The sequence below is a fragment of the Tasmannia lanceolata genome, unplaced genomic scaffold, assembly GCF_043159265.1.
Source record: "Tasmannia lanceolata isolate RefF3 unplaced genomic scaffold, GAP_Taslan_0.1 ptg000003l, whole genome shotgun sequence".
Taxonomy (NCBI): Eukaryota; Viridiplantae; Streptophyta; class Magnoliopsida; order Canellales; family Winteraceae; genus Tasmannia; species Tasmannia lanceolata.
In genome coordinates, this window is record NW_027518680.1 from 37,363,667 (window position 1) to 37,382,900 (window position 19,234).

At 38.3% G+C, this 19,234-nt stretch overlaps 1 protein-coding gene across 1 annotated transcript in view; it reads right to left on the minus strand.

The window, feature by feature from the left end:
• Window positions 1–213: 213 nt before the first annotated feature.
• Window positions 214–19,234, minus strand: part of LOC143854317 (CBL-interacting protein kinase 24-like) — a 61,193-nt gene continuing 42,172 nt past the window's right edge. The window contains 6 exon segments of the mRNA XM_077364203.1: window positions 214–658; window positions 1,951–1,963; window positions 1,965–2,001; window positions 2,004–2,022; window positions 2,136–2,192; window positions 6,749–6,865. Coding sequence (XP_077220318.1) covers window positions 563–658; window positions 1,951–1,963; window positions 1,965–2,001; window positions 2,004–2,022; window positions 2,136–2,192; window positions 6,749–6,865 — 339 coding nt within the window. The 3' untranslated portion in view covers window positions 214–562.

The following is a 19,234-nucleotide window of genomic DNA, read 5'->3' on the forward strand; positions in this document are numbered from 1 at the left end:
TGAACGGTCCCGATCATACACATATGCCATGTGGGATCAAAAGTTGCTCGTTAGGAGTGAATCCTAACTCGTTAGGAGTGAATCCTAATAGTGCCCGTTAGTTAGGGTAGTTAGTCTCTACCTACAAATGGTCTAGCCAAATGATCTAACAATCAAGAGACCATGGGTGTCAACTCCCTCAAACAATTCAAAAACTTCTTAAGATCTGGAAAATGAAACAACCTTCTTTTTCCTTACACAACAATTTAAATCTCTGCAAATACATTTGTGAATTCATGAACTAATGTGTTTATAGAATAACACAAATCATTTCAAAAGTGATTTCTAAGCTTGCACATTTAAAAAATGCGATGAGAACCTATACAAACCATAGATACATGCAGAAAAGGTCACTGCAGACAATAAGTAGTTTTAGCCAATATTATGTGCCTCATTTCAGTGGTGGATATAGACGAATACTTCAACCAATACAATAATAGAATGATCACCACCACTACACTTGTATATACGGGCGTGTTCTACGAAACACTTACCTAATTACATCATAAGTAGACAACCCATATCAGCAACTCATTGTTCTAAGGAGACCGGATTTTGGGGTTCCCTCAGTTGGTTTCCAGATGATATGCTCAAGTTTACTGCAGAAACTCTTGTAGAACTGTAGAAATCAATTACAGAAGCCACAAGTTAAAATGATAACTGGTAAGCTATGTAACATTTGGTCCTGTTCATTTTGTATTATATGTTGACAATTGATTTTGAGTCAGAAAATGATTATTGGACTCCAAATTGCATTTAATTTTGAGTCCAAACTCAAATTTACTTCTCAAAATTCAAAATGAACAGTGCCTTAATTTATTTTCCTCCTTATTTCCCTGTTTCCCTTTTCCTTCTTGGAAGGCAATAATGGATATTTGATGAAAAGAGATGTGGGGCTGAGATGCCCCCATGAAAGATGTACAACCATGCCTGCTTTTACATAAATAAAGTCAAAAAGTTAAAAAAAAAAACCAAAGGAATTATTTGTTTACTTATTTATTGTTTGTTAGCATTTCTCTTTGTATGGATAAAAGTTTTCCTGTAATATGCTTTGTGATAGTGATATATCCTTCAATAATAACATGACTAAGGCATGTCAGCATGTTCCAATGTCTCTCTCTCTCTCTCTCTCTCTCTCTCTCTCTCTCTATATATATATATATATATATATATATATATATATAGAGAGAGAGAGAGAGAGAGAGAGAGAGAGGAAAATGATTTTGAGCTTGAAGCTCATATAGCTTATATGAGCTTCAGGGCCCAAACAGATGTGGGCCCACATTGTTAGGATGACCAAAGCATTCATTTGAAAGGCCCTTACATAGATAGGGTGTGTACAAAAAATCAGCTTCATAGGATCATCCTAACCCATCCAAAAGTGGAGGGCAAAATGGACAGACATCGTTTGCCACAAATCTGCCCATTTTTGCCGTCCGCTTTTGGAGGGGTTAGGATGATCCAATCGAGATGATTTTTGGTACACACCCTATCTATGATGGGGCCTCGCAAATGAATGGTTTGGATCACCACAAAAAATGTGGGACCCATGTGTTTGGGCCCTCAAGTTCATATAAGCTATATGAGCTTCAAGCTCACAATCATTTTCCTCATATATATATATATATATATATATATTGGTAATGACACCCCCTACTTATTCTCCTACCTTCCAACTATATGCCGCGCAACCAAACACTACTTACTAATCTCCGAGGTAATTCCAGACAAATCAAATGCTTGTCTCCTCCCTTTTGACTTCTTATCCACCAATCTCCAAGCCACCCCGCACAACCAAACATAGAGTAAGAGAAGGTTGAATTTTCAAGGGAATGTGCAAGCTAAAAATACGAAAACATAGTTAACGCCCAAAAGAAAGGCGATTCATGAGCATGAGAAATGCAAGTTGACCTTGTGATATTCGAGTGTCTCCTGCAGCCTTGCGAACATCTACCATGAAAGAGATGGTGCAACTTCGAAAACCTATGAAGTATAAAAATACATACTTAGAAAAGACAGTTTTTTCTTTAGAAGCAAAGCCACTTGACTCAGCAATACAACAGCTATGCAAGCATACGAGGAAGATGCCACTTCACCTCCAAAACAATGGCAAACTGTCCAATCTTATTTGAGGTTATTCCTTCTAGCCTCATCTGCAAAATTACAAATCCTGGAACAATGAAAATGACAGTAGAAAGATGATAAATTACATCAATAAAACCATGAAGAAGCAAAAATAGGCTAGATATGAGAGTAGAGGAAGGGATCTTGGTGCAGAAGAAATAGAATAACATAAGTTTTAAATTTACATTCAAACCAAAACAAAGCCATGCACATACCTCAATCAAAGGCAAGGAGAGCAGAATATGGTGTTGCCTCAAAGAGAAAACAACAGAGAAACAGAAACTCCTTGCATAAACTTCAATTTTCGTAATGCTTACAAAACTAGTCCAATATTTCCTTATATAAACTATATACGTAGCCTATTATGACTTCAAAACATTGCCAAAGGCAGCCTCCTAATCCTAGACATTTCCAACTTTAAAGCAGAACCAAGAGACTAATATTTTAACTTAGATTCTAACTGCAGCTAACAATAGAAACTTCCAACCTAAAACTAGTGCCTAAATATGTCAAACTATAAAATCCACCAAAAAATAAATAAAAATTAAAAATAGCATCTTTATACTTTGGGCTGACATCATCATAACAGCAATAAGACTCATGTTGAACCCTTCTTCTTTTTCTGTTTCTTGGAAGAGACTTCTCCTTAGGTACTAGTTTGGACTGTAAAATGCACCTCAGTGGAGAAGAATTCAGTTTCAACGAATTGGCTTCAACATATCATTAGAAGATAGGTACATCTAGCTTGCACAACTTGTCTTCCATAATATATTTGCTCTAGCATTTAATGAAGAACAGAGTGTAAGATCCTCGTGTCCTTAAGGTCCGAGTGTTAGGGATATCTTCAACTTATTCATTAAACATTTTGAAAGCCACTCCATTCGTTGTTCAATCTTTGTTGGTTGTTATTCATCATGTTCAACATCATCATATACATAGCGTCTGCTGATGACATGGCTGATTTGAGATCATTGAGAAGCTCGAGTAAATAGGCATTTTGGCCCAGTTTCTTCAAAATCATAAATGGTGCAAACTCATTTGCTTGTAATTTGTGATAGGATGCCTGGGGATACAGCTCCTTAAGCATAGACACCAATTCTTGTTCGTCTTCTTCATATCCTTTCACCCTTCGATGCAAATCACAACCCTTCATTTACTAGTCATTGCTTTTTTCTATGACCTGTCATACTTATTCATGAATGTTCTAAACATGGTCGGCATAGACCCACATCATCGCTTGTCCCAACACTCGGAGGTAGCGGTACCAAGTCAAGAATGTATGATGGAGAGAACCTACAATCTGCTTCAAATGGAGATTTAAATTTCGGTTTCGGTTTAAATTTTGAACTTGGCCGAAACAGAAATTTCGGGGGCGAAATCCAGTATAAAAAAAGGAATTAATTAATTTTTACGCAATTTCATAAAAATATTATTTTTTTAAAAAAAAAAAATTTGAACTCGAAATTTCGAAATTCTCAAAAATTTCGGTTTCGGTCCCAACCGAAATCCGAAATCTCGGTCAGACGAAATTTAAAACCATGACTGGAACTATCAGATGAAAATTCTAATTAAGCGAAGATCTTGTCCCACGATCTAACATGCTCTCCGACTTAGTATTCAAATTTCTCGATACTGTCATAAATAGCTTACAAAGTTAATATCATTTCTCGATAATGTCTCATACATAGCTTACAAAGTTAATATCATGGTCAGATGTAATCTAAATCCAAGGAAAAGGCCAGGCAGAAAACCTCTAAGCCTTCTTCCTCATCTCAGGGCAACAACGCCCTAGGAAGCCAAATTCAGCATGCTGAGTTCAAAATAAAGAAACCTAGAAAATGATTTTTCTAATTGGAACCTAGGAGAAGAAAAGGATATCAATGGGTCTGAGTATCCTAGTGAGTTTGTGCGTGACAGATGACCTAGTGGCACAACAAAGTGCGAATTTCTCCGAAAAAACAACTCTGAGATGCAACCCACTACAGCTTCAGGGGTATTATCTAAAGCTAGATTGCAGTAAAGACCAAGAAAAGGTTGTCCTAAAGTTTGAACCAGGGGCTGTCTAGGACAACCCATAAATATTATCTAAAGCTAGATTGCAGTAAAGACAATGAAAAGGTTGTCCTAAAGTTTGAACCAGGGGCAGTCTAGGACAACCTTTTATGGGTTTTTACGACAATCTAGGTTTAGATATACCCCTGTAGCTATAGTGGGTTGCATCTCAATGCTGTTTTTTCGGAGAAATGCCCACTTTGTTGTGCAACTAGGTAGTCTCTGTCGTGAACAAACTGACTAGGTTACTCAAACTCATCGATATAAGTTTCTTCTTTCCAGTTAAAAACCCAATTTCCAGGTTATTTATTCTAAAATCAGCATGCAGAATTTGGTTTCCTAGGGGAATATTGGCCCAAGCGGAAGGAGGCTCAAAGATTTTCTGCTTGGCCTTTTCCTTGGCTCTATCTATAATTTCTCTCTTTTTATTTCTAGAAGATATGGTTGTAAGTCAGCAACAGATATACCAGCTAGTAGATCAGGTATATGTTCAAGGAATCCTAGGGTTTTTCCTGGAGGTCCTCAGGTTTTTGTGGACCGGGTGAGTTATCTTCTCAAGGTATGTATGCAGATCCAGACGGTAATTGTGTCTCTTGGCTTCTTGAATGAGGTTTCGGTTTGTAATCCCAAACTGTGTAATGGTCCTCTCCAATGGTGATTTCCTTGGGATAGCTCTTTTACTTTACTCTTTACTTCAATTATTTTAGAAGCATTCAGTCCAATTAAAGAGTGGATTTTGTGTTTTAGCTCAAGCATCTGGTTTTTCAAATCCCGGTGATCTGATAGACCACATATTGAGAGATCTATTAATCTATTTAAAAGGGATTCTACCACAGAATGTGTTAGACCATGATCTTAATGGTAAGCATCAAGGTTTCTGCTCATATATGGGATGTTTGCCAAGTGATCCATGGCAATTAATTTTTCCTTACACATTGGATACACTTCCCGCTAAAAAATCGGACAGACTCTGATACCAAGTATTAATTTTTCCTTATATATTGGATACACTTGCCTCTATAAAATTGGACAGACTCTGATACCACGTATACATGGGATACTTACTGGTATACCCTGACAACAATTCCTCCTCTGATACCAAGTATAGACAATAACCATGAATGAACAGATGAGTTTACAATCTCCGATAGCCGAGTACTTTTATTCCGGGTGCACGCTACTAACGATATGATCAATCCTCGATTATAGTGAACAAAAAATAATAAGCATAACAATAAAGTTAATTAGATGTTCTTACCAGTCAGGATCCCATCCTTTTATTTGAGGAACATTGTGAAGTGTTTGAAGACTAGATCGAGTAATTGAAAAGCAATAAAGACTGCAAGGGTAACCTTGTTTAATTTTTCATTCTAAAGCTGAAAAAAAATCAAATCAACTCCTTCAGAAAATTGAAAAATCAGATTGTATCAGAAGCATAAACTCATCAGTGTACTTGATAAAGTTTTGAATAGACTTAAAAGTTAGACAGATCATTACCAATTAGAGTATCTGAACCTTTGGAATCCTTTTTCTTTTAGTAATTTCTCTGAATGGTAAATCTTTGAGGAAAATTGGTGTAACAGTTATTTGGCCATTACAAAGTTGGATGGTTACATTTTCATTTCATAAATTGTACATATTCAGTGTTTTACACATGAAAAGTGAATCTGAGTCCTCTGCCATGGTAGGAAGGGGAAATTGCTCCAAGATTAATCTCACAAATGGAAAAAACTTTTCCATAGCAGTTGGATGTCATCTCCATTATAGCTTTCGTTTGGCATGCAAGAGGCAGCTAACACAAGAATGTGAGAGACGGAGATAAGATGGAGGAATAAGGCGAAAGGAGAAAGATTTCAGTATACTCATTTCCTTTTTAAGTTTTTAAACTAAATTTCAATGACAATTATAGAAAGGGACAGGAAGAACTTGTAGGAAGTTCTTTCATGTACCACGTGGCGAGTGGGAATATTTGGATTCCCCGCTCTATCATACTATCGGTTCCCAACCAGAAGTCTATTATATAGCGCTTTATGGCAAAGAAAAATGTCATTTTGACCTGTCAGATACCTCATGTTTTTCTCTAGCTTTATTCTCCCCTAAACATGGTTTTCAATTTCGACCAAAATTTCGACCGGGACAGAAATTTAAAACCAAAACTGAAATTTAAAAATTTCGGCTGAAATTATAAGATTTTCACCAAAATTTCCACCGAAACAGAAATTGCCACCGAAATTTCATTTTCGGCTGAGGCCGAAACCGAAACCAAAACTGAAATTTCAAACCTTGCCCCTATGCAGAGGAAGAATAGTGACTACAGAAATTAAATGAATGAATCCACATAAAGCAAAAACCATGAGCATACAAGCATAAAAAATCTAATTGCAGTTCATTCACATATCTCCACTAAATATGAATCAAACATGAACATTGTAATGGAAAATGATGTGAACACTTAAACTCAACAACAAAATCTAGGAAGCGACATGCATAAAATTCCAGATGAACAATTAGACAGTATCATTAAAAGGAATACCTTATAATTTCGTGAATGGACCTTGAGATTCATGGATTGTGCAACAGCATCAATACTTGATATAATAGCTTTAGCTGGTTTGTGTGATACAAAACGAGTTTGACGTTTTACATAATCCTGCCACCAAAAAATAATGTCAAATTTAGAGCAGATGCTTCCTTGTAAAGGTAATAGACAAACGATGACATAAGCACAAGAAAAGGAGAAATATGGTCGTACGAAAAATATTAAAAGTAAAATGCAAGTAGAAACATATCGTAAATATAAAACCTTGCGATGCCTGCAAGCTATGCGTCTTTTTATGCATTTTTCAAAATACTTGTGATTGACCGATTCTGACCAAGGATAAAATGGCAATTTCCAATAATCATTTGACCATGTTCGACCATAGGACTTAGTATTGTAACATTTACATAAGAATTGCTACTGGGCCTTAAGTAACATTACTGACTGTTAAAATATTACATAATCCTTGTTTAACCTATTTTAATATGTGTCTCCACCAGTCAACATTTTTAATATGCGGCTGAAGTTTTTCTTAGTCCCTAGAGAAAGACTAGTGTCAAAATGTAAGCAAGGATCATGAAGAGACATGGGACTCTCTATCTGGGCATTTGAAGGATCACTTCACTCCTAGTTACATGTTCTAGCTATGAAGAACAAAACCCAAGACTTTTGCTATTTTTCAGCAGAACAAAAGCCTTCCTATTTTGGTCCTATTTTTTCATCTCAATTCTGCAGTTACTTTCAGCTTCATTTTCTACTTGAATGTGTAATTCATCAAAGTGTTAAGGTTTCACTCTTTCGTATTGCAAGCCACTGAATGATGACCGCATCCATTATGGGCTCTCTGTATCCTAGACACGTACTTGAGTAAATGCAAACCAGATCTGTCACGCCCCAACCTGTATCCCAAGGTTCCACACTCATGTGTACCTTGACATACAAGTGGGTGTCACGGTCACTAGTTCAAATGCGGAAACACAAAACAATTATAGATCCTTTAGATCAACACCAAACTATATCTATATAAATATCAAATGTGCATCCAAGGAAGTTCCACATTAATAAGTTCATTATCAGAGTTTTTACATTCCCAAAAACAAATAAAGACAAAAAAAAGTGACAACTAAATTCTTGTATGCGCCTCACTGCAAGTGTCCTTCTTTTGATTCTCTACCAAGTGAATCATGTAAAATAAGAGCCCCCCAAGATTACTGTTACATACAATACATATGAAGATGAGAACGGAGAAGGAGAAGAGACGAAGATGGGAGAAAGCGTTAATTGAGAGAGTTTATCGTACTCCTCTCACGCACTGTAATATATATTATTGTGTATATATACTGAAAAGACACATACACCCCTAACAAGCGTGTGCATATGCATGCCTATACTCAACACTCCCCCTCAAGGTGGAGTATGGATATCATACATTCCCAGCTTGTTACATAACTCACTCAATCTAGCCCTACTCAGTGGTTTTGTAAACATGTCCGCCAGTTGATCATTTGATCTTGTAAACACTGTGCAAATCTACTTTTCTTGAATCCGATGACGAATAAAGTGGCAATCCAACTCTATGTGTTTTGTCCGCTCATGAAAGACTTGATTCATGGCTATATGGATGGCAGACTTGTTGTCTCATTGGAGAGACGCATGTGAAGAGTATGGTAGACCAATCTCTGACATGAATGACCTTAACCAGATTAACTCGCAGCCTGTATAGGCCCATGGCTCTCTACTCAGCTTCTGCACTTGACCGTGATACAACTTTCTGCTCCTTGCTCTTCCAAGACACTAAGTTACCTACAATAAACGTACAGTAGCCATTTGTAGACCTCCTGTCGGCAGGTGACCCTGCCCAGCCTGCATCTGAGTATCCCTCAATCCTCATGGGATTATGTTTTCTGAAAATGAGTCCTTTACCAGGAGCTTTCTTCAGATATTTCACTATCTGAATAATTGCCGACCAATGAGATGTCCGTGGTGCATTCATATACTGACTAGCGACACCAACTGCATAAGCGATATCCGAACAAGTGACAAAGAGGTAAATCAGCCTCCCAACTAAACGTCTATATTTGCATGGACCCTCTAGTAACTCCCCCTGTTCAGGTGAAAGCTTGACATTTGGGTCAATGGGAGTCTCAGCTGGCTTTGCTCCCAGAAGACTAGTCTCTTCTAATATATCCAGTGCGTAGTTCCTCTGTGATAGGGACAACCCTCTATGAGAATATGCTACCTCTATCCCTAGAAGTATCTCAGACGGCTAAGGTCTTTGGTGCGGAATTCCTTCTGAAGAAAATCCTTCAGCTTTTCTTCAGAAAAGCTGAACAGAACAATCATCTACATATACAATAAAAGATCTTACCATCTTTGCCCTGAGAGATGAACACTGAATGATCTACAGCACACTGTCTCATCCCAAAACGTGTCATTGCCTCACTAAATCTACCAAACCAAGAACGAGGGGATTGCTTCTGACCATATATCGCCTTTTGTAACTTGCAGACAAAATACTTCATCTCTCCCTAAGCAACGAACCCAGGCGGTTGCTCCATATAGACTTCTTCTTGCATATCACCATGCAAGAAGGAATTCTTGACATCAAACTGATAGAGAGGCCACGAGCTGTTGACTGCAAGGGATATCAAAACTCAGATGGAAGGAATCTTCGCTACATGAGAGAATGTGTCTGTGTTATCAATGCCGTATGTTTGGGAATATCCCTTTGCAACCAATCGAGCTTTGAACCGTTCTACTGTCCCATCTGGGAGGTATTTCACTGTGAATACCCACTTACAACCAACCACCTGGGCACCTTGTGGAAGAGGGACCAACTACCATGTGTGATTCTCCTTCATAGCCCCCATTTCTACATCCATAGCTGCTCTCCATCCTGGATTAGACAAAGCCTCAACAACAGAGTGAGGAATAGAAACAGAAGATAGGGGTGACAAAAAAGAATGGTAAGGCGGCGAGACATGAGCATAAGAAACCACATTAGATATAGGATGAAGAGTGGTACGAGATCGGGTACGAGATGCAATTGGGGAATCAACAGGAGAATCACTTACCTCAGGAGCAGTGGGTGATCCAGCGAGCAGTGAGGGAGCTGGAAGGCATGAAATGGCATCGGAGCTGGAGGTTGTTGAGGACGACGAGAATAAAATTGCACTTGTTTTGGTTGAACAATAGGAGATGAATGTGAGATTGAGATAGGAACTGGAACAGGTAATGGGACTGCAGGGTCTGTAATCTGTGGAGGAATAGATCCTGCATAATAAGGTATATACTCGAACAAAGAAACATCACCAGAAACAAGGCACGACGAAGCTGAGGACTATAACATCGATATCCCTTTTGAGTGCGAGAATAGCTCAGAAAAATACACTTAATCGACCGTGCATCTGATAGAGAAGGGATATCGATGTTATAATCCTCAGCTTCGTCGTGGCTTGTGAGAACTGCTTCTGCCCAATAATGTTTAGGAACATGCATCTGATAGAGAAGGGTCCGAGCTGTGTCCATAAAATATCGAATTTTCCTCTCTGCAACACCATTTTGCTAAGAGGTATGGGCATAAGACGACTGATGAATAATACCACGTGAAGATAAAAATTCCTGAAAACCATTAGAAACAAAGAAATATTCACGTGCATTATCTGTGCACAAACATTTAATAGAACATGAGGACTGATTAGAGATCATAGCATAAAAAGAACGAATATATTAAAAACTACAAAACGATCTTTTATTACATATAACCAAGTCAGCCGTTTATAATCGTCCACAAAGATAACAAAATACCGATATCCTAATAAAGGAGTCCTACATGGGCCCCAAACGTCACAATGAACCAATTCAAACGGACGAAGGACACGACTAAGTGAACATGACTGATAGGAAACACGATGGTGTTTTCCATACTGACAAGACTCACATTGAAAACGACTAACTGGACCAGACACAACTGAAGAGAACTGCATATGATCAACTGGAGGGTGACCAAGACGGCAGTGCCACATGAATGAATCAACCGAAGTACTGACGCAGTAGGAGCAGTATCACTGTCAAGGTAGTGTAGGCCATCCACTTCACCACCAGAGCCAATCTTCCTCTCAGTTGCCAGATCCAGAAAAGAACAAGAAGGAAAGAATGTCACTGAACAATTAAGACGAGTAAGTTGACTGACAGAAAGAAGATTACAAGGAAAACTAGGGACACATATGATGGAAGAAAGAGATAAATGAGAACTAACAGAAGTGTCCCCTGTAGTAGAAATGGGACACTTTGCCCCATTAGCCAACGTAACCAATGTAGAGGAGTTAGGTTTAAAGGAGCTAAGTAGGCTACGGTTACCAGTCATGTGATGTGAGGCTCCAGAGTCAATGAGCCATGAACTGGAATGACTGAGAGAGCAGGATGGGATACTACCTTTCGTAGCAAGAGTAGCAGGTGGTTGTTTCCCTTTTTTCCTGTAGGCGTCGAAGAGACTCATATTCAGTGCGCAAGACCACGACGGTGTCGGAAGAATTAGTAGAGATAGCAGTAGGAATTTCTGCCAAAGTCCCTGAAACATTATATGCAGCTCTCTAGAGGGGCGGAATTCTGGATGTAAATCATAACAGAAATCAATATTATAACCCTCCATATCACAATGGAAACAATACCGAGATCCATGTCCACTAGTGGTACGGCCTCCCCCTAAATCACGGCCAAAACCACGACCATAACCTCTACGACCACGACCTCTGGTGCCTCGACTGCAACCAGACTCAACGGCAAGGGCAGACTGCGCTGAACTCGAGAGAAAACCTCATCTATGTCTGGTAGAGTACCAAGACCTAGGATCTGGTAACGAATAGGCATAAAATCTCGACCAAGTCCATCCAAAAATATAACCACACGTATGTCATTTTTCTGCTTTTCTAACTCTGCAAGATCAGTGGAGGGAGGATGATAGACATCTATCTGCTCACATAAGCTAACAAAATCAGAATAGCACTCAGACACAAATCTGTCACCCCGCTTCACACTGAAGAAGTCAATGTAAACATCACAGATCCGAGTGAGATTGTTAGTTTCTGAATAAAGAGTCACTGCACGCAGCCAAACTGTACGAGAGGTATTCAGGAATAACATATGACTAGCAATCTTCGGATCCATACTCTGACATAAGAGGGACTGAAGCGGGCATCCTCCTTACTCCACTTGTCGTAGGAGGCATCCTTCGGATTGGGGGGGGCCGATGTAATAAAATTCAACTTGCCCTGCCCACGGAGATAGAGCTGAACAGAACGGCTCTAGGCATAGTAGTTCAAACCATCAAACCTGCTGGACGTCATAGAAGTCACAGGAAAAGAACCCGATGTAGTAAAGGATGTGGAAGGCAGAGCCATATCGAACTCCAAAGTGACTCACAATAATCTGAATTATGTAGCCACCAACAAGAATCAACTAAGAACCATGACAGAAACAACAACCACCCCGTGTAGAACCAACAATAACCTAGGCTCGGACAGCGCTGACAAGCGGCACAATGCAGACAACCTCGTAATAAAAACCGGAACTATCAATCACCAGCAGCCAAACAAACATCAACGACACCGATATATGTGTTAACGCAGTACATCATACAGGTTCCGGGAGAGAACAAACCACCAATCACCATCAGTAAAACAAACCTCCAACACCGCAAGTCAACACAAATAACACAATAAACAAGTCAACAATACCCGGAACCATTCACAAAATGAAAAGAAGGCACAGTTCGGTGTTCAGAACATGAGGAAGTATGAAGAAATAGGTGTATATAGGACTGATGTAGAGGACGGAAGTGATTAGAGTTCGAGAACAAACAAGGGAGGGGCTGTGGCTATGAGAAACAGAAGACGGTTTTAGGGTTTTAAAAAAAAAGAAAAAATATTGTAGAAAAGGGGCGAAAATATTAAGGGTGGTGTGATGTGTATGTATTGAAAGTTTTATATTGATGTGCGGCTAGGGTTAGGGAGAAAAAAAAACCAAAAAAAAAGGATGGTGTAGATGGTGCGATTTAGGGTTAGAGGTGTCGGCTAGGTCTAGGATAAAGAGAAAGTTTGATTTTATTTTTTTTTGGTTAGGGTTGATTTGAATAAAAAAAGATGAGCGTTAGGGTTAGGGTACGGCTGAGGCTCTGATCTTCACGGTGGGTACTTTTGATCTTCAACCTCTTGCTCTGATACCATGTTACATACAATAGATATGAAGATGAAAATGGAGAAGTAAGGAGAAGAGACAGAGATGGGAGAAAGTGTTAATTGAGAGAGTCTATCGTACTCCTCTCACCCACTGTAATATATATTATCATGTATATATGAAAAGACACATATACCCCTAACAAGAGTATGCATATACATGCCTATACTGAACAATTACTAATCTACAAAAGTAGTCATAAAATTTTGAATAAGCTACACAGCTCAGTAGATAACTTAACTACTACTTTAGGAGTTTGGTACACCCTTGAGATGAAGTGAAAATTAGTGTTCAATGAATCAAATCTAGATTTCGTAATGCAATGAGTAAGTAATAGTTCCAATTTCAAATTTACTATCCAATGATTCTATTTAGCAACTAATACGTATGAGTCAAAAGTTTATGTCTAAAGTCTATGTGAAACCCAATGTTTCAAAGTTCATATTCAAAATCTGAAGATTATAGGAAATACTCAAAGGTTTGAAGTTCATGTTCAATATCCACAGGGCCATATTCAATGATCAATAATAAAAAATTCTGACTAAATGTTATGCGGATCGTATTCAATGTTCAAAGGGGATTTATAATTATTATTATTATTTTCATTGAATTAGCTTATGCGTCTTACTTATAGCATACTAAGCATGCAATCAGGCACTTATATAATATTAATTTTTATTGTAATTATAAAAGTAATTTACTTCTGAATTATTTGGATTCTTTAATATAAATCTCTATAAATTTGGTAAGGGTGGATTATGTATTTTAAGGCGGTGTTGATACCATTACACCAACTGCAGTCCAGAGTCATATGCACATAACAAAGGATTCCCACATCAAGGTCAATAGACCCCCAAAACCAAGGCATAGACTTAGGCCATACCTGCGTCCAGATAGACTTAGACACCTAAGTGTCCCACAATATCAAAGGATGATCCCTTGGGATCCATCTACACCCGCTAAGGTGATTCTCCCACTCAAAGCCCATATCAAAATCCCCAATAAAGGGTGCACCTTGCTAAGACGATGAGCCAAGAGTGAGTCATACTTCAAAAGGTATCCTTCCAATCTCATTGTTTTATTAGTGTATTTGTTTCATAGTTTAATGTTCAATTTCCATAGTTCAGATAATCCGTCTTTCAAGTTTTTGTTCCAAAATGAGGTTTGATTTTAAAATATCATATGCTAAATATCTCATGATCTATGCAGAATATTTAATCTTCTATAAATCAGTTACTAATCAGCCAACAATGTTCAAAGGTTTCCTAGTAATGTAATGTTGAAGGAAGACAATTCATAAGTTTCTATTAATTTGTCGAATTTCTTCATGGCATAAAGCCTTGCGCATGAAAATATAATATTTACACATAATATCATGAATATAACCAATTTAAAATTAATAGACTGCTATTTTAATCTGAATTCTTCATTCAATAATTTAAAGTTTCTCTACTCAGTTTATTACCTTCAAACACAATTTTGTAAAATCTGCATATAAAAATGAGGAAAGTGTTTCTAGTCTGCCGACTAGAGATCATTCTCTAGTCCGGCGACCAAAAAACATGGGTCCCACCTTATTTGGGTGATGCAAAGCATTCATTTGATGGGCCCTGACATAGAGAGGGTGTCCACAAAAAATCAGCTCCATAGGATCATCCCAACCCTGTGATTTGTGGAGCTTAAAATGGACGGCTATAAATCGGCACAAATCTGTCCATTTTTTAGCTCCATAGGATCATCCCAACCCTATGAAGCTGATTTTTGTGGACACCCTATCTATGATGGGGCCTATCAAATGAATGCTTTATATCACCACAAAAAATGTGGGACCCAAGTGTTTTTGGTCGCCAGACTAGAGAATGATCTCTAGTTGGCAGACTAGAAACACTTTTCTCTATAAAAATATACAAGTCCAAACATCAGGATTCAAATTTCTAATGAAACTAGATAAACTAAATTAGGATATGACAAATTTTCAATATAAATTCGTTCTACAAAGGTACCAGAATTTTTGGCAACTCAGATCAAAATTCAGGGCCAGGCAGCAAAACAGATTTTGTAACTAAATTTGGATCCAGTCAAAAGTACAGCAAACGATATCAAAAATTCATGAAATTGGTGTCATTTGAAATATATTTTCGTGTAGAATAAAATTCGTGAAGGAATTATTTCCATTTGATAAACACATAAATAGCTATATATGAAATACAAAAAGTAGTCAGATTCGAGATGCCATACGAAGATTTCTAACTACCAGTCACTAAAAGAATTTTCTAGAAAATTTGAGATATCCAAATTCCCTAAATTTACATCCACATACTCTTAACCATATATGAATCCCTAGGAAAAAAGTTGGGACTTTAATTCCTTAGGACCATTTTTTTTTTCTATTTTATAAAACAGTCAAGAAACGAAACTTTTTAGGAACAGATTTTCTATGACGAAAATCCTAGAATTTTCAAGTAAAATGTATTCTAAGTTAGATCCGACCTTCATATCAACCCAAAGGTATTCCAAATACCCTACATAGGTCAAGAAACCTACCTCTATGATTATGTATTCCCTCTGATTCTTCACAAAGCTTTAGCTTCTCTTAGGATTTACTTCCACTTTTCTTCAATCATCCAAGGATTCTCCCCAAGAAATAAAAGGAAAATACTCTGGAGGGTTTATTGAAATAGAGATGATGAGAATAATGACATAAGGAGGCTATGGTCGTGCAAATGGGTGGGCAATATGAAGAAATGCCCTATTTTTAAAAGGCCTTTCGTCTTCATTTATGGGAATATTAACTTCCCTAAGTCATTACATCTTCCCAAAACGCCTGAGCTCAATTTTGGCATAACTTTCCATAAAGAGATTCATGCATACATTATTAAGTTTTTATGATGCAAATGAATTTGCATGGAATATACATTGTGTTTCCAATAGCCATGTGACTATTCATCAAGGTGAAGGGTGTGTACTGTGTATTAATTAAATAAAGTGAACCATCTTTTGGGAGTTTTGAACAACATGAATGGACATTAAATAAAGTGTTTGGGACATCCAAAATACTTACGGTAAGACCTTCTTACCCGTAGAATTTAAATTATATTCATTTGTCCCCATACACTAGAAATTTTACCATGTATGAGACGACCAAGGTTTTAAATTTCGGTTTCGGTGTCGGTGTCGTTTTCGGTCACCACAGAAACCGAAACGGTTCGGTTTCGGGCCGTAATTTTGGCCGAAATCATGTAAAAATATGATTATGATTTGGTTTTTTTCTAATTTCGACCAAAATGTCTAAAATTTTGGTGTAAATTTTGGCGATTTCAGTGGAAATTTTTGCTATTTCGGTGAATATTTCATGAATTTCGGTGGTATTTTTTTAAAATTTTGGTTGATCTAAAAATGGCTAAAAACAAAATTTCAACCGAAATTTCAGTGACATTTCGGCGAAATTTCGGAATTTTGGCGATTCACCTTTGTGAAATTTCGCCGAAATCTTGTAAAGAAACGACTTCATGTAAATTTCGTTTCGGTCGCGGCCGAAACCAAAATATTTCGTTTCCGCCGAAATTTTAAACCATGGAGACGACGACCCATATCCTTTGTAACATAAAAGTTCCTTCATTATTACTTTGTTTCACACATATGAACTCTTATGTGATCAATCATAAGTTGACATAGCTCCTACATAATTATCGATTATCTATTCAACAAGCTTTACTGAGTTTATTCATATCATTCATAGAATTCGATTTTTTTTCCACAAAAATTATTTACCAAAATAAATTCCTAGGTTACTATTAGTATTATTTGATAGAAATCAAACAAAAATTTATGTGAATAATTGTATGTCAGAATAGTTCTTATCATTTCATCCATTTATTATTCTAAAATTTAACTTATGTTAAGGCAAGCTTTTTTCTAAGGCATTACATCATCCCCCTTAAAAGAAATTTCGTCCTCGTAATTTACAAAACAGATTGAAACAAATAGGGATACTTTTCCATAATTTGGTCTTCACTTTCCCATGTGGCCTCTTCAGTTGAGTGGTGTCACCACATTACCTTCACAAGTGAAATTTTCTTTGTGCACAATACTTGTTCCTTGTGATCGATCCAGAATCCATACTGGCTCCTCAAGATATGAAAGGTCTTCTCGGATATGAACATGTTCATTTTCAAGAATATGTATAGGGTCATAGACACACTTCCGAAGCATGGAGACATGAAATACGTTGTGTACATTAGATAGATGTGGCGGTAAAGCCACCCAGTATGCTACTGTGCCAATCCTCTCTAAAACCACAAATGGTTCGATATATCGAGGGCTTAGCTTACCCTTCATGCTAAATCTCATGACTCCTTTAGTTGGTGAGACTAAAGAAAAACGTGATCTCCAGGTTGAAATTCCAAATACCTCCTTCAATTATCCGCATAGCTTTTTTGTCTGCTTTGTGCAGTGAGTAGTCTACTACAAATAGTTCGAACTTTATCTGTTGTTTCTTGAACCAAGTCAGGGCCAAGTAATCTGTGTTCCCCAACTTCATCCCAACATAACTTCTCATGAGTCATGACTCCTTTTGTTGGTGAGACTAAAGAAAAACATGATCTCCAGGTTGAAATTCCAAATACCTCATTTGATTATCCGCATAGCTTTTTTGTCTGCTTTGTGCAGTGAGTAGTCTACAACGAATAGTTCGAACTTTATCAGTTGTTTCTTGAACCAAGTCAGGGCCAAGTAATCTGTGTTCCCCAACTTCATCCCAACATAACGGTGATCTGCAATTCATACCGTAAAGGGCTTCATAAGGTGCCATTTGAATGCTTGCCGGGTAACTGTTATTATAAGCAAACTCGACCAAAGGCAAATGATCATTCCAACTACCTTGGAAGTCTGATGAACATGCACGTAACATATCTTCAATGATCTGGTTTGTTCATTCAGTCTGCCCGTTCGTCTAAGGATGGTAAACAAAACTGAATTCTAACTTCGTTCCTAGAGCATTCTGTAGACTTTTCCAAAAGTTTGATGTGAATCTAGAATCACGATCAGATACGATACACTGATACTCCATGCAATCGTACAATTCCTTAATATATAGCTTTGCCAAACTGTAAAGAGATATTGTGTTTGAATAGCAATGAAATGTGTTGATTTAGTCATACTATCAACAGTAACCCAGATGGTGTCCTTACCACTACGAGTCCTAGGCAATCCGACAATGAAATCCATTGTCACATTATCCCATTTCCATTATGGAATAGGAAGAGGTTGAAGCAATCCAGATGGCCTTTGATGCTCTGCCTTAACCTGTTGACACACCCAGCAACGAAAGACATATTCAGCAATCTCTCTCTCTCTCTCTCTCTTCGTATTTGTTAGAATAAGTATAGTGCATTAGGGCATTATCATCATTGTACATTCTTTACTTATTATATAAATACTTTAGTGAGGGGGAGTCATTCTCCTGACTCACTTTTCTTCTCTTAATCTTTCTCTCAACATGGTATCAGAGCCCTATGGTTTATGATCCCTATGGATCACCTTCAGCCTCCATCCATAAACCCTAACCCTAATCTCTCTCCCTCCCTCATCCCTCTCCCTCACCTCTATCTCTCTACCTAACCCTAACCCTAACCCCCACACAACCCTTCTCCAGCCACCTCCTAGCCCCCCGTCCCACCCCTCCAGCCCCTCCCTCCCTTCGTCCTTCCCCTCCAGCTCCCCTCACCCCCTATCCCACCTCCCACGACCCCCCTGCGCCCCGTTTCTTCCCCTCCACCCTATCCCCCCCGCCCCTTCCAGCCCTCTCCACCCCCCCCCCCCCCCCACATCCATAATACCCTAACCCTAACCCTATTTTGGTCTCTTTTCTTTCTTTTTCTTTCCAAACATTACCTTGACCCTATTTCCCATTTCTTCTCTTCATCTTTCCATCTTCATGTGCTGACCTAGTTCTATTCCTCTCCATTTTCTCTCTTCGCGGCCTCTTCCCGTCTTCACTATGGTCCCAACCATACCCATGTCCTTGTCTCGTGAGGCCGCGCTATTAGTCCTCGTCTTTAGTAGTTGGTTTTCCATCTCTTACCATGTTCTATCCGCTCGTTGTCGCCATTGTTTGTGGGTTCTCTTGTTCTTGGTCGTTCTTATGGATCCCCCGGTCATTGTGGATCCCTCTCTTGGCATGACGACTGAGGTCCGTGCCACCCCACCACCGCTGGCTCCCTCTTCCTCATCTTCTCCTAGCTACGC